This window comes from Malania oleifera, chromosome 13, assembly GCF_029873635.1.
Source record: "Malania oleifera isolate guangnan ecotype guangnan chromosome 13, ASM2987363v1, whole genome shotgun sequence".
Taxonomy (NCBI): Eukaryota; Viridiplantae; Streptophyta; class Magnoliopsida; order Santalales; family Ximeniaceae; genus Malania; species Malania oleifera.
The window spans coordinates 65537288-65555662 of NC_080429.1; the positions used below are offsets into that span (position 1 = coordinate 65537288).

Genomic DNA, 18375 nt, shown 5'->3' on the forward strand with positions numbered 1-18375 from the left:
TTACCCGGTCTACTCCACCCACATAGTATAAGTGCAAAGCATCACTTGTAAGGAACACCCTAGTGAATATATGGTAAGGATCCATTCTATAAATATTTGACAAGTTTTACACTGACGGTCAGCTACCTAACACAACCCTGCTCCTTTATCCGGGCTTGGGACTGGCTGTGGTACAAAGATAATTTGTGTTGCAGAGGCAAAGTACAAGAACCAATAGTTTCATATAGAAAACATATACCATGGAACCTCATTTTGGATACTCCTAGTAAATTCTTCAGGCTAGTCATTTTTCTACCAAAGATATCCTTAATGACTTCTGTATACCTGCATACTCCCTTTTTTTATTGAATACATATAACTTCCCTAGGTACCCTATGGCTTTCTCCAAGTCAATGAAAACCATGTGCAAGGCCCCTCTTCTTTTCCCTGAACTTTCCATTAGTCTTATTAATAGATATATAGCCTCTGTAGTTTATCTCCCAGGGATAAAAACAAACAGATTTTCTAAAACTCATTTGTGACCTTAGTCTTTGTTCAACTAACCTTTTCTAAAGTTTCATTGTACGACTCAAAAGTTTAATCCCACGATAGTAATTACAATTTTGAATATCTGCTCTATTTTTGTATCCTTCATTTGTCTAACATATTCTTAGTTCTTATAATTGTGTTAAATAAATTAGTTAATCAAATAATTTTTCTATCACTTAAGACATTTCCAAACTTCAACTGAGATGTCATTCAATCCTCCAATTTTACATCTTTTTTTTTTAATGCAAAACTTAACTTTAATAACTCTAATTTTGTGAATAAATCTCAAATTTTTAGCTTTTTCCTCATTTGTCATATCTAAGATCAATACATCTACTTTCTTTTTACATGGCTTATTAAAGTAGCTCTGTTGTTTTTCTTTTATGTCTTGTTCTTTAACAAAGATACTATCATCCTCAATATTTCTAGATATGATATTACCTATGTCCTTACTCTTTCCTTCTCTAGCCCTAAAAAGTTTAAAGACATCTTTTTTCCCAATCTTTCTCTAGCCCTAGTAATTTATTTTAAGAAAGAGGAAATAGAAATCACACCTTAGACGAGAACAAGAGATCCTCAGAGCAAGAAAAAAAAAACTACTATAGTAGAAAATAAGCGAAGGATAGAAAACAAAAAATAAAACCTAATAAAGTCTAAATAATAAAACCTCTTTTTAAGCACTTCCCATCATAATTGATAAAGCATTGTAAATTTTCTAATTCACGCTGTCCTTTCTTTGCTTAGCACCATCCAAACAAACTTCATTCCCTCCTAGATCAGCCAACCAAATTCCATCTTATCCAATAACTTTTGACCTCCTACATTCTTCGCACTAACCTCCTCCACCACATGGGTATGTAGAATTATATCCCTACATTGATTACTTGCTTCCAAATATTCACCCAAACCCCCTACCTTAGAAATAGATACATTCTCCAACCCTTCCAGTGGAGGAGGAGGTACATAAAAAAGATGCCCAATAGCACTAGAAGAATCAGAATCATGACCAACTTGTTCATGGAATTCATCCAACAATAACCCACAATCACAGGCAAAATCAGTGTCATACTCACCGTCATTGTCCAAAATATTACCCCATTTCTTTAGTACCGAATATGATTTTCTCCTTTCATTTTCTAAATCTGGCTTGGAACAATTATGAGATCCTTCGGCAAAAACATTCCCAGAAAAATCTCCTTTTAAGAATTTACTCACCTTCTGGTTTGAATTCATTCAATTATTAACAAGAGCGCCTTTCTTACCTATCCCCTCCTACCTCGCTGAACAACACTTGCACACCTTCATATCCACAGCCTTATTACATCCCATACCATCCTTGCCATCCCCAAGTCTATGAACCCCCTCCAAACATAAGCCTCTGCCAATTCGTTACTCAATCTGATCTCCAACCAGCTGAAGCTTTTGCTCCACCTGAGTTCTTCCACTATTAGCAGCCTCCACAGGAATCACACCCAACAACCCATCAGAAGAATATTTATCACACCCAGTAGACCCACCGTTACAAACTCCTTTTAATCTGTAGCAAAACCCCTTCCCTAACAACTTAGTGTGAGATATAGTGTTTATTGTACTGATTCCTCTTGCCCAGAACGTAGCAACTAGATGTCTTCTAAGCCTCCCCACTACTGCAACCCCAACCCCAACATGTAACCCAACACCCCCCCCCCCCAGCGGGGGCCATTAGGCCTTAGAGCTTAGATCCCTGGTTGACTGTTAAAGCCTCTTGGAAGACAAATGAGAGGATTTTGCCCCTACTCACTTAAATGGACCAACTAGGAGCTGCCAGATCTCCAATTATAGAAACTGGCACAAATTTGAAACTACTTCAATCTGGTCTCAGGCCTGTACATTTACCTGGTCTGTTTATAAAGTAAGCCTCCTTTCCTATCCACTAGCCGGTCCAGATCCATTTAATTCATTCAGAGGAACCATATGCTACCCAGGTCAAGAATTAGGGTTTCATTTGTTTTTTTCTTTGTTTTGAAATAGCAATACTTTGTTGAGAATAGAGTCAGCAATTTTGGTTGACAGAGTCAAGAGTTGGAAAAAAAAAAAGACCAGCCTAGATTTAAAACTTCGAGACATTGATTTTAGATCAATTACTATCAAATCTCTAATGAAACTTGATGACTTTTGCCTTTGAAAAATTATAAAAAGACACATATCTCTCCAACCCCCCCCCCACAAAAAAAAAAAAAATCCCCCTAACGTGCAACTCCACATTGGAGTGAATTTCTTCAAATTATAGACATTGTATCCCTCCCCACAAAAATGACCACATGAGATGAATTAAGTCATGTTGTGCGAGGAGAAAAAAGGGCAACATATTTTAAAAAAAAAAAGTTAGTTGGTTACTTGACTTTAAATTGATGGAAGGGATGTAAGTGTCCTGAAAATCAAATGTCAAGGGAGGTCCATGTGATTTTTGAAACCTTAGAGGTCCACAACTTCTTGCTAAACCTGAAATTGGTCTCTTTTGCCTTAACACATTCTAGATGACATAGCAATGTAGAAAGGATTAAGGTTCCAACTTATTTTTGACATACTAGGAGGCTCCTTCTCAACATCCCCTCATTTCATTGCCATCAAAAACTCCTCCAACATAAATGTAAATAGAAGGGCTTGTAGTTTTGTTATCATAAGGATTACGTGAGTTTCTCCCCTCCCCACCCCCCCACCCCACCCCACCCCACCCCACAAACAAAGGGTACAGAGGCAGGGTGGGATGATAGGGTTGTTCATCTCTCTCTCTCTCTCTGGAGTACAACTTCCATAATCATGCATCTTGAAAGTCCACTCTCAATAAAAATAAAAATAAAATTAAAAAATCCAAAGCCCGGCTTGGTTCCTTTGAAGTCCCAGTGAGCACATAAAGTGATAATTGATGATCAATTAGGACTTCTTATAAGCACGAATCAGATAAATCAATAATTTGATCAATGTGAAACAGGTCTAAAATATTTACATATAGGCAAAAGTCAAGTATTAAGAATGTTAGGCATCTCCACTATACAATGACTAGGATTACTTTTTGTCCACATCTGTAAAACGAAACTGGATACCTATTTGCACATGAATACTGATATCCACCCAGCAAATTCAAATTAATGTTTTAAGATATACCTGTGCTTGTTTCTGAATTAAATGGTCGGTAAGCTGACCAAGCCTTCGCTTGAGTTCAACTTCTACTTCAGTAGGATTCTCCATCTCCTTCCGTGTCATTTCAATGTCTGCTTCGAGCTTCTTTGCCTGAATTGAACAAGAAAATCTGTTTTAGGTGATGGCACATCAAAAGTTATTTTCTCTTTTCTAACTATATTTTGAAACAAAGTGAAACTAGAAGATAAATTTAAAATACGTGAATAAACGAAAGGCTATTAATATATATATTAATACACACGCATTTATTTAACACGTGATGATTATAGCTGAACAATTGGACAGGGGTAACATATATATTTTCTATATTAACTTATAACAAAGGCGCATTCTGAGTTCAAGAACCTAGAAAGAAAGACTTTTATAATAAAGAAAGTGAAAATCAAATTTCTAAATATAAAATATACAAGAGTCCTAGGTACATCATTTTTTAGAGTGCAAGAAAATCACAATGAGATTGATAAAGCCTATGAAGAGAACCAATTTCTCAATTGCGTCCATCATAATTAATGGGACTTTAAGTTACTCAGTTTCCAATGCCAATGCTTTTCTTCTTGTGAATTTTCATGTAAGTGCCAAACTGCCAAGTTTAATTTTCCTGGCATTCAGGAGCAACTAACTACAACCCAATCTTATCTAATAAATTCTACATATCCTCAATAGCTTCACTACTTCCCATCATCATTTGACTATTGTTAAAACTCAATATACATTGCTGGCCCAACAGGACGAGGGCCAGAGTTCTTTCCTCAACCAGAGCCTCCTGGTTAATAGCTTCCTTCAAATGGCAAACACCAACCTGTACATTCTCGGAGGTCCTTCACAAGTCCATAATTCCTCTCTCATATTGCTAAAAAAGGAAGTGTTCCTCTAAATTTACTGGGGTCAAACACGACATAATGTTTTTTATAGAATCATCAGTTTCACTATCTTCATCTTTACGCTCATTCAACATCATCAATTAACCAGCTAATATTCCACTATCCAACTGCCGAATGCTCTCAAACTCATCATCTTCCTCATCATAGTACTCAGACAACAGAGACTCCTCTCCGCTAACTATCAACATCACAGCCTTCCCCTAGTCACAGACCCTCCTTCTCAGCCCTGCCTTCACATCCCCTAAATCATTAAAGCCACCTTTGGATTCAACAGCATTACCAAATTCTGTAACATTTCAGATTCTTCCACTGTCCCCTTCATCAATCGTAGGCAGCAGTTTCTCTGACACCAATCAGCTGGAATTTCTAACAAGGTCATCTTCATCAAATAGCTGCAATCTAATTCTAACCTTTTCCAGCAAGAAATCCAATTTCAAAGCAATATCCCAGTTGAAATCCTTCCTTCTTCCTGTCACTTAGTTTCAGCTCTGGGGTGAAATCTTTCCGCTGTGAAAGCCTTGTATTCCCATTGCTATCAGGCTTATTAACCCTGTTCTTGATGCACCAAGGGGCTGGCCTCTTTTTACATTTCTAAGTTGCTGGCTTATTAACTATAACAGGCTGAACCACTAAGCCCCAAAAGGCCATTACCGTAATGTCCATGATACTTAGAATAAAAACCTCAATCCCAGTCCCCTTCTCTTATAAAACCATTTAAAACCCAAATAACTGACACTTTGTCCCCCACAACAAACCCCCCCCCCCCCCCCTCCAAAACTGCATTGCATTCCTTATGATATAACGGCTGAACTGTCTGCCCAAATATCTCCAAATCCATACAATCACGCAACTCCTCGCCATAACGTCTCAAACTCTCAGTCACTGGCACCCGAGCATTTCTGCAAATGTTAACGTCTTTGGATAACCTAACTACACTTCATCTTTCAGGTCCTCCAATCCCCTTATCAGGTTCAATAGTTCTTTTGACATTCACTGAAATAAACTCATGGCATCTCCAAGTCTCTCCACCACTCCAATAACACAAAGCCATTTTCAGTGCTTGAAATAAAGGCCACCACGCCTAATGTATACTTAATTATCACACCATCCAACCTCTCTCATTCTTTCTAAGCATAACATTCTTCCTCTTGAATTCCATAACAATTTCAAGCAAACAACGCCTCTAGTCACTCTCACATATAAAATACAAGGGCCTTGGTCCTCCTCCAAAGGCCCTTACCAGATAGAACTGATTTAACGCACAACCAAGAGAACTCACCACTAATTTTTTCATAAACGAAGGCATTAGAAGAGGAAAAAATATATATCAACAAAGAAAATAAAACAAAGAGAACAAGAAATCCTAATTTCACAAAAAAGAAAACCAGCTGCAAAATCACAAAAAAAAAAAAAAAAAAAAAAACAGCTCAATGAAACAAGAACCAACCAATCCCAATGTAGGTCTTCCAAAGAAACATGACAAAAGAAACCACTTGTCAACACCTATAGCAATGCAAGATAAACCACTCTACTGCAAAGCAAAGTAGCCACATCTCTGAAAATTCTAGCATTCCTCCCCAACCAACCAACCAAACCATATACTAGCCATAACTAGGGGTGAGCAAACGGTCGGTTCAGCCAAATTCGGTTAATTAACTGAATCAACCGAAATTTTCGATTAATGAGAACTGTTAACCGAACCGACCGAATAGAAGGGCCAAACCGAACCGAACCCGACCAAATTACCTTTTTGGGTAATTCAATTAACTGAATTTAATCGAATTAATTTGTAATTAATTAATAAAAACATATTATAATTGTAGATTTTTTACCAAATACTAATTAACATATTAACTAATTAACATAGTACAAATTTACATATACTAATTAACATATTAACAAATTAGCATATACTAATTAACATATTAACAAATTAACATATACTAATTTATATTTAAATTTTAATTAATTATTAAATCGGTTATTTCGGTTAACCGAATTAACATTCCTCTTAACCGAACTAATTAATCGATTAACCGAACTTTGTAAAACCATAACCGAACCGATTGATCCTGTGCTCTTAACCGAACCAAACTGACCAATTTCGATCAGTTAATTCAGGTTTCCCCGAATTATGCTCACCCCTAGCCATAACAGTGAACTGCCACAAAGCTTTCCCAACCTTTCCCTTGCCAAACCCCCTAAATATAATAGGTCAAAAATCCTTCAACATGGAGGGGCAAACCCATTTTTCACCAAAGATATCAAATAGTTTATTCCAAACAGCCAGAGTGAAGGAACAATGAAGAAACAAATGTGAGCAAGTCTCTCAATTCCCCACTCCTCAAACAAAGGATGCAAACATCAGGGGGCAACTAAAATCAGTGATTAATCTCCTTTCTGCAATCTTGATTACCATTAGAGACCTACTATCCTAATTCACACTAGGTCTGCAACATCTGAGCATGAGCAGGCAAGAAATCACAAAGCTTGATACTCCAGCAATACAACATGGAAAATGAAGACTTAGCATGGCTTATGGAAGGATTCAAACCATAACAAACTAGATCAGGGAAAAAACATTTTTTGAAAAACCAACACCAGAGTCCTCAGAAGTCAAGGTCACCTCCAGCGGCTGTGTCATGCGCCATGAAGAGCTGGTCACAGACTAGCAGCTCAGGGGTGTCAGATGGTTTCCCGGAGACTCTAAAGGTCCAGCTTGCCCAGATACTAGTAGTACTCTTCGGATGATGGAGAGGCATAGAGCTGAGGAACTTAGGGTTTGGTTTGGCAGTGGTAGCAGCTCTGTAGGGCTTTAGATTTCAGTTATTTGCTCTGATACCATGTTGAAGAATTGTAATAACAGGACAACCTAAAAAATACTTAAATTGCCTGTTCTATTTAAATATCCAATATCCAGTAAATGATTATAATACCTTCCCAACACACTATCGTGTAACAATTACTAATTTACAACATATACGCAAGCATGCATGCATGCGCCCCCTGGTGATGGATATACAAACAGAAATGGTGGAAGGATGAGGAAAGAAACACACGCCAAAATAGCTTAAATCCTCAATGAATTCATATATACATAAAATTCTCCAACATCCACATGCGCTCCTTTCCCTCTGCACCTTACTCTTACACCCCATTCTTCAAATATACTCCTATTTGTTTCATTCCAAGTGCACCAAAAGATGAAGTGAAGGACACAACTTCACACTGCCATTGCTCAGACAACATATTGACATTATATAAGAATGATTCTTTAAAAACTTAAAAAAACCATGATACGCTAACCTTATCTTGCAGTTGCCCAATTTCATCAGTTATGAAGGAGCATTCTGCCTCAAGTATCTCCTGTTCAAACTCAACTCCTTTTGAAGCAGCCAACTACAAAATTTTCATGAGAAAAGAACCCATAAAAATTAAATGCATTCCAGAACAGAATATTAAAGGTAAGCTCGAACAAGCATATGAATGAAAATGAGAAACAGCACCCTGCCATGGACATAGTTACATACAACCATCCTTAAAGGCAGAACATCACTCACCTGGATTAGAGATGTTCCAGTTTGGCGAGTATGGGAGATCCTCCTCTTGAGTTCTACCAGAAATAAAAAGAATAAGCTAACAAATCAGAATCAATCAATAATTTTTCTCCCTAAGGAACATAAGATCTAAAACAGTCAATGAAGAATTTAATATCAGTATATTTAGATGAAATGAACTAGAGAAACCATAAAATCTTACGAGTCCAAGCAGGGTGAAGGGAGAACTTGTCTATGAGCAATGGAATTGATCAACATTACTAGCCATGGAATAAGTCAATGCAACCAAGCCTTGCACTTGATAAGAATGGGGAACCACTTAACACATTTTTAAAATCTGAGAAACATTTTTTTTAAAATTTACTTGTCCACACAAAAAAGCACATATAAATGACGCATTGAAAGCATGGTTGCATAAAGACCCTATTTGCTTCACAAGCAAAAAATATCGCTTGATCTCCAAACAAGATTGTCACCCTCTCATAACAGTTAGAAGAGGGCTTTCAGCATTACTTGGTTTGAAAAACCTATCTATGATAATGAGAAAGGATGCTACCTTTTTTATTTGGATTATAGGAACAATTTGCTACTCTAGAAAAATTAGCGATGGATGGTCATCAAATTCTAAAAGCTAATATTCAAATGCTGATCAGCTTCTTGTTGATTACTTTGGTGAAGTTTGTCTCAATCATCATTTCTATGGTCTATTTAAGTATATTTTTGTTGGAGTCAACTTGCAGAAGTTTGTCTAAGACATCAATATCATGATCTATTTGATTATGCTTTCTTGGGCTCAGCCTGATGAGTTTATTTCAATCATCATTATGAAGATTTATTTGTATGCTAGAAGTATTTTGGAGAAATGTTAACTATAAAATAAATTTTCCTTGAATTTAAAATTTGAAATTTAACACCCAAATAGAAATTTCTCTTAATTAATAAATTTTATTGAAACTAAAGATTCTTGCAAGAAAAATATGAATGATAGCTTTCATACTCTCAAAATTGTGTGGAAAATTAAAGTTATATACTAGGTACAACATTTTTATTTTGTCAAATGTCAATTATTTTTGAATTATTGGCATTTTTATTATAAACAATATTTAACTAATTTATGGATTTCATTTACTTTAATTGAATATGTTTAATAAGATTACCATATTACACTTATTGCACCTTATACACTACATACATATCATTGATGTATTTCATTTATAATATTTTAGTTCTAAATCTTGCTTTATTATGTTTATTGACAATTTCTAGAGTTTGGTAAAAGAACTCCATGCTTTACTAGTAATTTCAATCATTTTTTAAATCAAAATCAAAGTAGATATTTTCATTGAAATTTCCGCATTTTTGTAGCCTCCAAATTTTAGTTGAAATTGAAATTTAAGACATTGCTGACAATGGAGGATAATAAAGGAGACTCTCACTTAAAAAGGTCTTCCCATTCCATATTTACTAATATCTCTTTAAGCCAAAAGAAAGAAACTAATAAGATAGGAGTTATCGCTACTAGCCCTTTTATTTACTTATTTTTTGAGGGGAGTGGTGAGAGGCAAACTAGACCCACAAGAAATCTTATAGAGAATCGGCATTAAGTTAGTTAGTCCTCTACGACAAGAGTCGAAGGTAGTCGTTACTCCAAATTCATGCAAAAGGAAGAAGAATTGAATAAGTTAGCAACTTTTCTGATTTGGGGAGGGAGCATGGAGGATGGGGAAGGTTATTAGTTGAAATATTAGGGGATGTTAGGGAGAGGGGATTGGTCAAGGAGGTTTTGACTAAACATTCCCATGATATGGTTTTCTATCACGAAAGTAAACTCGATTATGAGGATGGATGAGTGGTTAGGAGTATTTGAAAGGGTGGTTGTATAGAGTGGGAGGCTCTCCCTTCTCATGGGCAGCTCTAGGTATTCTTATTGTTTGGAATACTCTAATGCTAAAACTGAAAATCTAGAAGTATTTTTTTCCCATTCGGTTTTGTTGGAAGTTAGATGCACAAGTCAGTGTCGGTTTCTTTTAGTCTGTGGTCCTACTAGGCCCACTATTGGTCCTATTTTTGGGATGAGTTACATGCAGTGTATGGAGAGCAATCTAGACCCATGAGAACTCTTACAGGTATTGGTATTAAGTTAGTTAGTCCTCTATGGCAAGAGTTGAAGGTGGTCATTACTCCAAATTCATGCTAGAGGAAAAAGAATTGAATAAGTTAGCAACTTTATTGTAAAAGGAGGGAGCGTGGAGGGTGGGGAAGGTTATTAGTTGAAGTCTTAGGGGACTAGGGGATGTTAGGAGAGGAGGTTGATTAAGGACGTTTTGAATAGACATTCCCATGAGATGGTTTTCTATCAAGAAACTAAACATGATTGTGTGCACGGGGGAGTAGTTAGAAGTATTTGGAAGGGTGGGTGTATAGAGTGGGAGACTGTCCTTCTCATGGGCACCTGCGGGTATTCTTATTGTTTGGAATATTCTAGTTCTAAATTGATAATCTAGAAGGTTTCTTTCCACTCTCGGCTTTGTTGGAAGTTAAAAGACACAGGTCACCAATGGCTTTCATTAGTCTACAGTCCTAATAGGCTCACTCTTTGGTCTTATTTTTTAGATGAGTTACATGCAATGTATTGATTTTGTTCTCCTAGGTGGATTGCAAGATTTCCTGGAGAGAAAAAAAGGTAGGCAGGATTGCCACAAGTTTGCAGAATTTGGATAGGTTTATCAGTGAGTCTAGATTAAGGGAACTTCCTTCATTAATGCTTTATTCTTTTGGTCAGTGGGTGCAGAGAGGCAGTTGCTAGTCATTTAGATAGGTTTTTGCTTTGTAGTGAGTGGAACTATGATTTTCTAATTTTTCACAAGTATTTGCTCTAGACCAGTGTCAAATCATTTCCTTCTTTTGTTGAGAGTCTAGCAAGGTTAAGTAGGGACCCCCTTTTTGCTTTGAAAATGTGTGGCATGATCATCATTCTTTTCTCTTCTGTTTATATAATGTATAATTCTTGATGCATTTTTCCCCAAGCTGGCAGCTTGCAAGGGCACTATGAAAGTCCCTGTATGGGTCTCCACAAATTATGTTACAGACTCCTACTGGCACTGCATTATATTTTTTTTATATACAATAAAACAAATATATTAATGAGAGGAAATAATTACAATTTAAGGAGGATAAAAATCCTCCAGAAACTACACCAAAAACCAAGATTTTTCCTTCCCCTTAAAAATGCAAGTGTTCCTTTCCATCCAAATACCACACAACACAGCATACAACTCGCATTTCCATAAGGCTACCTGTATTTACTCCTGCTGAACACCATAAATGAAATGCCCAACATATCCTTCAACAACTCCAAACAAGCCCAATTTTCTCCAATAAAATAAAAACCTTGTTCCTCCAAGAAAAAGAACAACACGTAAACAAAGGAGAAGTAGATTCAGAACTATCCAAGCGAAAGTCACAGACATCCAGAGATAATGCCTTAGAAGGCATCCTATTCTGCAACTGATTGTTAGTGTTGATTCAATTAAGAACAACCAACCAAATAAAAGCCATAATTTTAAAGGGAGCTTTGGCCTTTTAAATACAACGATAGAGCAAGAAAGACATGTTTTTCTGGATCAAAAAAACTCAAAGAAAGATTTGCAAGAAAAGGTCAAAAGCTCAAAGAAAGAATCCAGCACCCATTTCCTCACATCCCCCCTACTGGAAGGACGACAACCCTCCAACAAACACAACGAAGTCGATAACAACTCCACCTTTCTATTGTTAAGAGACCTAAGGAAATGGGAATCCCATGAAAAATTCTCCCTATTACAAAGCAAAAAAGAACAAACAGCCCCATTATACAACAAAGAAAGATAATAAAAAAGAGGAAAAGCCAATAGTTAGGACCGAATCCCCCACAAATGGGTTTTCTAAGAAACAAATGTGCAACTCACATCGCACCCTAAATTTGTTACTAGTAATAAGAGGTGGGTAAAACTGCGATATACATTTCCAGTGGAGACAAAAATATTTTCTATCTATATGCATTTATGTTCTTTCTTGATATATGAACATTCCACATTTTGCAATTTATTATATTTATGATTTCTTAGTTTAAATGTCACTTATAATGATTAAAGTAATGAAAAGTAGCTAATGTATACTCCTCTTTTGCATAGCAACTAAAGAAACCAAGATAACTTCCAATACCTGCAGTATATGTTATATCTGGATTGATTAAAATTTACTTAAAAAACATTTAAAGCATTAACGTGTAGGATTCTGTGATCAAAACATGTGAATGTACATGTTTTTAACAAGTTGTCTAATGCAAAAAATTTATTCATGGATGCGATGTCCACTACCCATCATTGACATCCACAGTGATCACATCCACTACCATTACACTGACTACCACAGTTTTTTAAAGCCATGCCTAGCACTCACTATTATTCAACCAGTTGCTAGCATATCCCTTGCAACAAGCCAAGCCAAGCCAAGTTTGCCTTAATGCCATTCCTACAGCAAGTTTGAGAGAGAGAGAGAGAGAGAGAGAGAGAAACTAAGTAATTAACAGTAATGGACGCAACCATTAGACAAGGACTTGCTTCAATTGTTCATTGTGGCCCTATGTTCCTTATAGCAAAGCAAAGAAAAATCCTCTTCTTGGATTTGTAATCACACAACCTTCACTTGTTTAGGTGAGCTCAAATGCCAGAGATTGAAATTTTATAGACAATAAACGTAAGTTGTGGACCAAAATCCAAAAAACACCCTTAGCAATAATAACTTACAACCCTTGGTTTAGCCTTATCATAGCATCATTGACTGATTTCACTACCCCCAATTGGCAGCCTCTGGACTTATCTTACATATCAGGGACCTGTATATTCCCATATAGCATACACATCCTCCAATATAAAATGCTACCGTGCTGCCTATACCAACGACTAGTGAGGCATGGCAAGCAAAGCCTTACCACTGCTTTTTGGAGAAGCCATTTCACAATTTGAACTCGTAACTTCACCAACCGACATATAAATAATTCTCGCAATATGTTGCTTCTAGACAAGTCTTGTAGTAGGATAGAGAAGATTCTTAAGGGTCCTTGCCCTTGTCCACCATTTAATATGTTTCAACCCAAACTCTGCTACTCCTTTATCCCCTAATCCCTAACCTATTGTTGTCCCACGACCAATGCCCAATACCAAAGCTTTCCCTCACTGGTAAAAAATTCCAGCAAACTATTTTCTCAAGACTCACAAACTTACCAAGACTGACCAAAACCTACAAGCATAAAATATCTAATCCATTACATAAATCCTAAGGACATTTGTATTCCTAAATATTAGCCCACTTTAATTAATCCTAAAGATCCTAACTCTTTATTCTTAGCCATATCCCTTGAAAAACAGGCTCGTTTGGGCAAAATTATGGATCATGGCTTTACAGTGAACCCCTATCAACTTCTCAGAATAGCTATCATTCAATAAGCAACCACATCCTAGGTAACAGAGAGTTTCAGTACAATATATAGTTATTCCAAACAACTATTGTTAACAGTGGTCGCCCTGCCATACCAACCAAAAAAAAACTAAGCAAAAAGAGCTTAAGGTTCTATTAAAATGATAACCTTTAAAACATTAAAAATCCAGAAACCATACCTTCGTGGGATGCTTGTTTCAACCCAAGTTGTTGTCGAAGTTCTGCCACTCTATTAACCTACTCCACAAAAACATGTGCACAAACACACACACGCAGAAAGCTTAATTGATGTACTATACAAATTACATAGATCCAGCACAACGAGGTCCAGCATAATATATTTTATGTTCAAAGAAAAGCCAAATCTAGGAAAATATATAAAAGTAGACATCTCATCTCAGCTAAATAAAACAACTGACAAGTTGTTGGGATCCCAAAATGAAGATAGATACAAACTAAAGCAGTCAAATGATGAACAATGGTGAAGATGATGACCATAGTGACAATGATGCTCATTGACGAGGCAACAACCTTTTATCTAGAATAAATAGCACATGGACTACAACCGCAAGGAGAGCTAATTCCTAAACAACACAAATTACTATGAATTTAATTCATACTGGGGGCATAAGGTTTAAAATTTCAGGATTCAACTACAATTTCAAAAAGTACAGAAAATTCAAAAGAAATTTCAATGTAGACATCAATTTCGATTTTGATTTTAAAAAATAATAATAATAAATGTAGTAGTAAAGCATGGAATTTTTAACAAAGCTTCAGAAACTGTTAATGGACACAAAAATGCAAGATTTAGAGCTAAAATACAGTAAATATTAAATAAAATACATTACAGACAGCTATGCGGTGTATAAGGTGCAACAGCTACAATACAATAATCATATTAAATATGTTCTATTGATCAAAATGATGTTCATAATCAGTTAAACATTAGAAATACAACTAACTTAAACATAAAAGGTTGAATAAATGATGGGGCTAATATGTAACATCAAAGTTCAAAATTTCAAAGTCCAAATGTTCACATCATATTCAACTAAAAAAAAAATTCTTAGAAAAGAAATTTCAATTTTTGGGTTTTAAAAATCTCAAATTTCAATTTCAAGGAAATTTTGTTCCATAGTCAAAATTTTGAAAAACTTCACTCAAATTTTGAGATTTTGACAAATTTCAGATGATTTGTGGAACTTACAACATAAATTTCATAAGGCAGAAATTGATTGCCATTTCAACTTTGCAGGTGGCAGAAAGCAGAATTTTCAAGGGAAATTTCAACAATTTTGTGAAAATTTAAGACCACAATAAGGTAAATGGTCGCTACATACTAGAAAACAATCTCAAACTAGTTGTATTCATGAAATTGGTGATTCATTAGTCACTACTGCTGTCATAAAACATAATACGTCATAAAAGCATTGACCAAGTGTTGCAAGACCAGAGTCCTGAGGAACATGGGGATATGAGAATTCATTTCATATTCATCAAAATCTCCTTAAAAGTCCTTATGGTCAGACATTTATAGGACTAATGAACTTGGCACACAAGAAAAAACCCTAGATACTATTTTCTTGGCTTGAAAGATGCCCTAAATAAAATATATGCAAGTACATTGTAAAATTCAAAATAATAAAATCACAACAAAAAAAAATTCCAAACATTTTATTCACCATCACCAATCAGGCACGCTACCAATCTGCTTGACAGATTTTCCCAGTCCACATACCGTTTATATCTACCTTAAGAATACAATGATGGTGATGTAGGACAGATCTAAGTAGCCCTAGTCCTACAGTTGACCCTCTTTGTAGCACACACATAATGTCACAATCTAGGGGAAGAATTGAATTAACCAAGCATGAACATCACAAACTTATTATAATGATCACAAGTTGTTGAGATTTTGAAAAAATATATGATTTGGTTTAAAAGCCCTTAGTTGATCATTTCATTCAAGTAATCAAGTTCACTTAAAAAGATGTTATATTAGAAGTCTTAGATCACAAGTCCTAGCATACAAATCAAATATCCCTAAGCATGTTCATGTTGAAAATCTAGGAAGACTCAAAGAGAATGAACAAGGTTTTTTTTCTCAATCAAGGGTTCGGTAGAGTTTCAAGGCTTACAAGGTACCTTTAGGGGCTGTCTTGGATGGTCACAAACCAAGAATTGAAACAAGCTTACCAAAAGATTCGGAATGACAAACACCAAAACACACAAGTATGAAGCTCGAGGAAGCTTGTTGATCCTTCAGAATCTTGAGACAAGAATGAAGCTTGAGGAAGGTTGTGGCTGTGGGCTATGAAAGAGGAGTCAGTGTGCAGTGTTGATGATGGCGCTAATGTTGTCGTGGTCTCTCACCACCCAATCTCCGGGGAACGGAATGTAGTCTCACACTACTCACTCACAAGGAGAGGAACAAGATTCACGAGTCTAAGCAAAGGCGTCTTTTTAATTGATAATGCAATGATCTTTACAATACAAGTGATGGCATATTTATAGCCTTACATGAGCATGCACATGACTTGCACATGACTTCTTAAAAGATTAAAGAAAATACAAAGTAAAATAAATAAGACAAGACACTTTGACTTGCAAGTTGTCATCCTCTTCCAAGAGAAGCTTCAATTGCTGGAATTAATGTCCTTTGACTTGCAAGTTGTCATCCTCTTTCTAAGTTAGCTTCCAAGAGAAGCTTCAATTGCTGCAACTAAAGTTCGTTTACTTGCAAGTCTTCATCCTCTTTCAAAGCTAGCTTCCAATAGAAGTTGCAATTAAAGTTCTTTCAGTTGCAAGTTTCCAAGCTAGCTTCCAAGAGAAGCTTCAATTGCTGTAAATAAAATTTTTTGACTTGCAAGTTGTCATGCTTCTTGAAAAACCAAGACACTTGCAAGTTGTCACCCTCTTTCCAAGCTAGCTTCCAAGAGAAGCTTCAACTGCTGCAAATAAAGTTCACATCTAATAGTGGACTTCGGGTGGTCGTCCACGTGTCACAATATCAATGAAAGACACTCGAGGTGCATGTTGATCCCCATCATCTCTCCTCGACCGAAAAGAATTCTCCTCTGGAGAATAATGTCAAAAGTACTCGATATATAGCTCCGGGTTGAGACGAAGGCCATCATTTTAAGAATCCAACTACTTTCTAATAGTGGTTTCCCTTTCCATTTGACCAGAAACTTTTGGTACGTTCCAGCTCGTGTGTTTGTTGTCTTTACTTCCAAAATGTCTTCAATTTGCTCGAGTTTATTTGGTGGGACTAATGGTGGTGGTAAAGGTAAATTTGGCTTTTCTAGTGCAACTAGAGTCATGAATGAAGTAGGTTCATCTACAGAGTTAGTAAAGCTAGGTTTTGCAAAAGAATTAAGGCGTTAGATCTTCAACATTAAATACATTGCTTATGCCGAGATCATCAGGAATATTTAACATGTAAGCATTAGAACTTATTTTTCTTGAGAACTTTGAATGACCCCATCTTTTTGGCATGAAGCTTTCTTACCTTTCCTAAAGAAATCCGTTCAGGACGAATTCGAACCATCACCATATCACCTTCTGAAAATTCCAGCAACCTGCGATGTACATCAACAATAGACTTATAATGCTCATTGCTTAAATTAATTTTCATTCTTATCTGAGAGTGTAAATCATGTATGTGCTTTGCAAATCTATCAGCCTGCTCACTCACTCTAGACTCAGGTGGTAATGAAATGAGAACTACAGGCTTCCTACGACTACATAATGTAACAACCTGGAATGGACTAAGCCCCTATGGTCATATTCACCGAACTATTGAACGCAAACTTGGCCATAGGAAGGCATAAGTCCCAAGTTGTGATGTTCTCACCTACCAAACATCTCAATAGGTCCCCAAGGCTCCTATTTACCACTTCAATCTGCCCATCAATTTGTGGGTGATATGCACTAGAAAACTTGAGCTTGGTACCTAGTAATGCCCATAAGGTTTTCTAAAAGTAGCTCACAAATTTCACATCCCTATTAGAAACAATGATTTTGGGAAGACCATGAAGTCTCACTATTTCCCTAAAAAATATAATGGCAATCATGTAGGCATCATGTGTTTTATTGCATGGAATAAAATGTGACATTTTTGAAAATCTATCCACAACAACAAACACTGAATCATTTCCCCTAGCAGTCCTAGAGAGACCTAACATAAAGTCCATACTGATATCTTGCCATGGGATGTGTGGCACAGCAAAGGGGTATACAATCTTGAGTTTTGTTTCCTACCCTTTGCTGTTCGACAAGTATGGCATTGTGAAACAATCCTAACAACATCTCTCTTCAAACTAGGCCAGTAGAACCTATCCTCAATCATAGCTATGATCTTATCTCTACTGAAGTGACCCGCAACACCTCCAGCATGTAATTCCCAAATCAGCTGGTAACGAAAAGATGTGGATGGGATACACAGTCTAGCTCCTCTAAAAAGAAATCCATCATGAATCACAAAGTCTGGGTGAGGTCTAGGAACTCCCTGCAGCAAATCAGAAAAGATATCACAGAAGTCTTTACACTGGGAGTACTGTTGCTTGATGCTATCGAAGCCAAAAACTTTCACCTGAAGAGTTTGTATAATGGCTACAACTCAACTTAAAGCATCAACAACATTGTTCTCAACACCAACTTGGTGTTTGAGTACAAAGGTGTACTGCTATATGTATTCAACCCATTTCATATGTCTATGCCCTAGTTTCTTTTGAGTATGTAAATACCTA

General features: G+C 36.3%; 1 protein-coding gene across 1 annotated transcript in view; it reads right to left on the reverse strand.

The window, feature by feature from the left end:
- The window catches only part of LOC131146219 (golgin candidate 2), a 61971-nt gene that overhangs the window by 13693 nt on the left and 29903 nt on the right, over positions 1-18375 (reverse strand). Inside the window, exons 5-8 of the mRNA XM_058095653.1 lie at positions 13801-13858; positions 8150-8202; positions 7896-7988; positions 3673-3798 (exon numbers count right to left, since the gene is read on the reverse strand). Coding sequence (XP_057951636.1) covers positions 3673-3798; positions 7896-7988; positions 8150-8202; positions 13801-13858 — 330 coding nt within the window. The remainder of the gene's footprint in view (positions 1-3672; positions 3799-7895; positions 7989-8149; positions 8203-13800; positions 13859-18375) is intronic.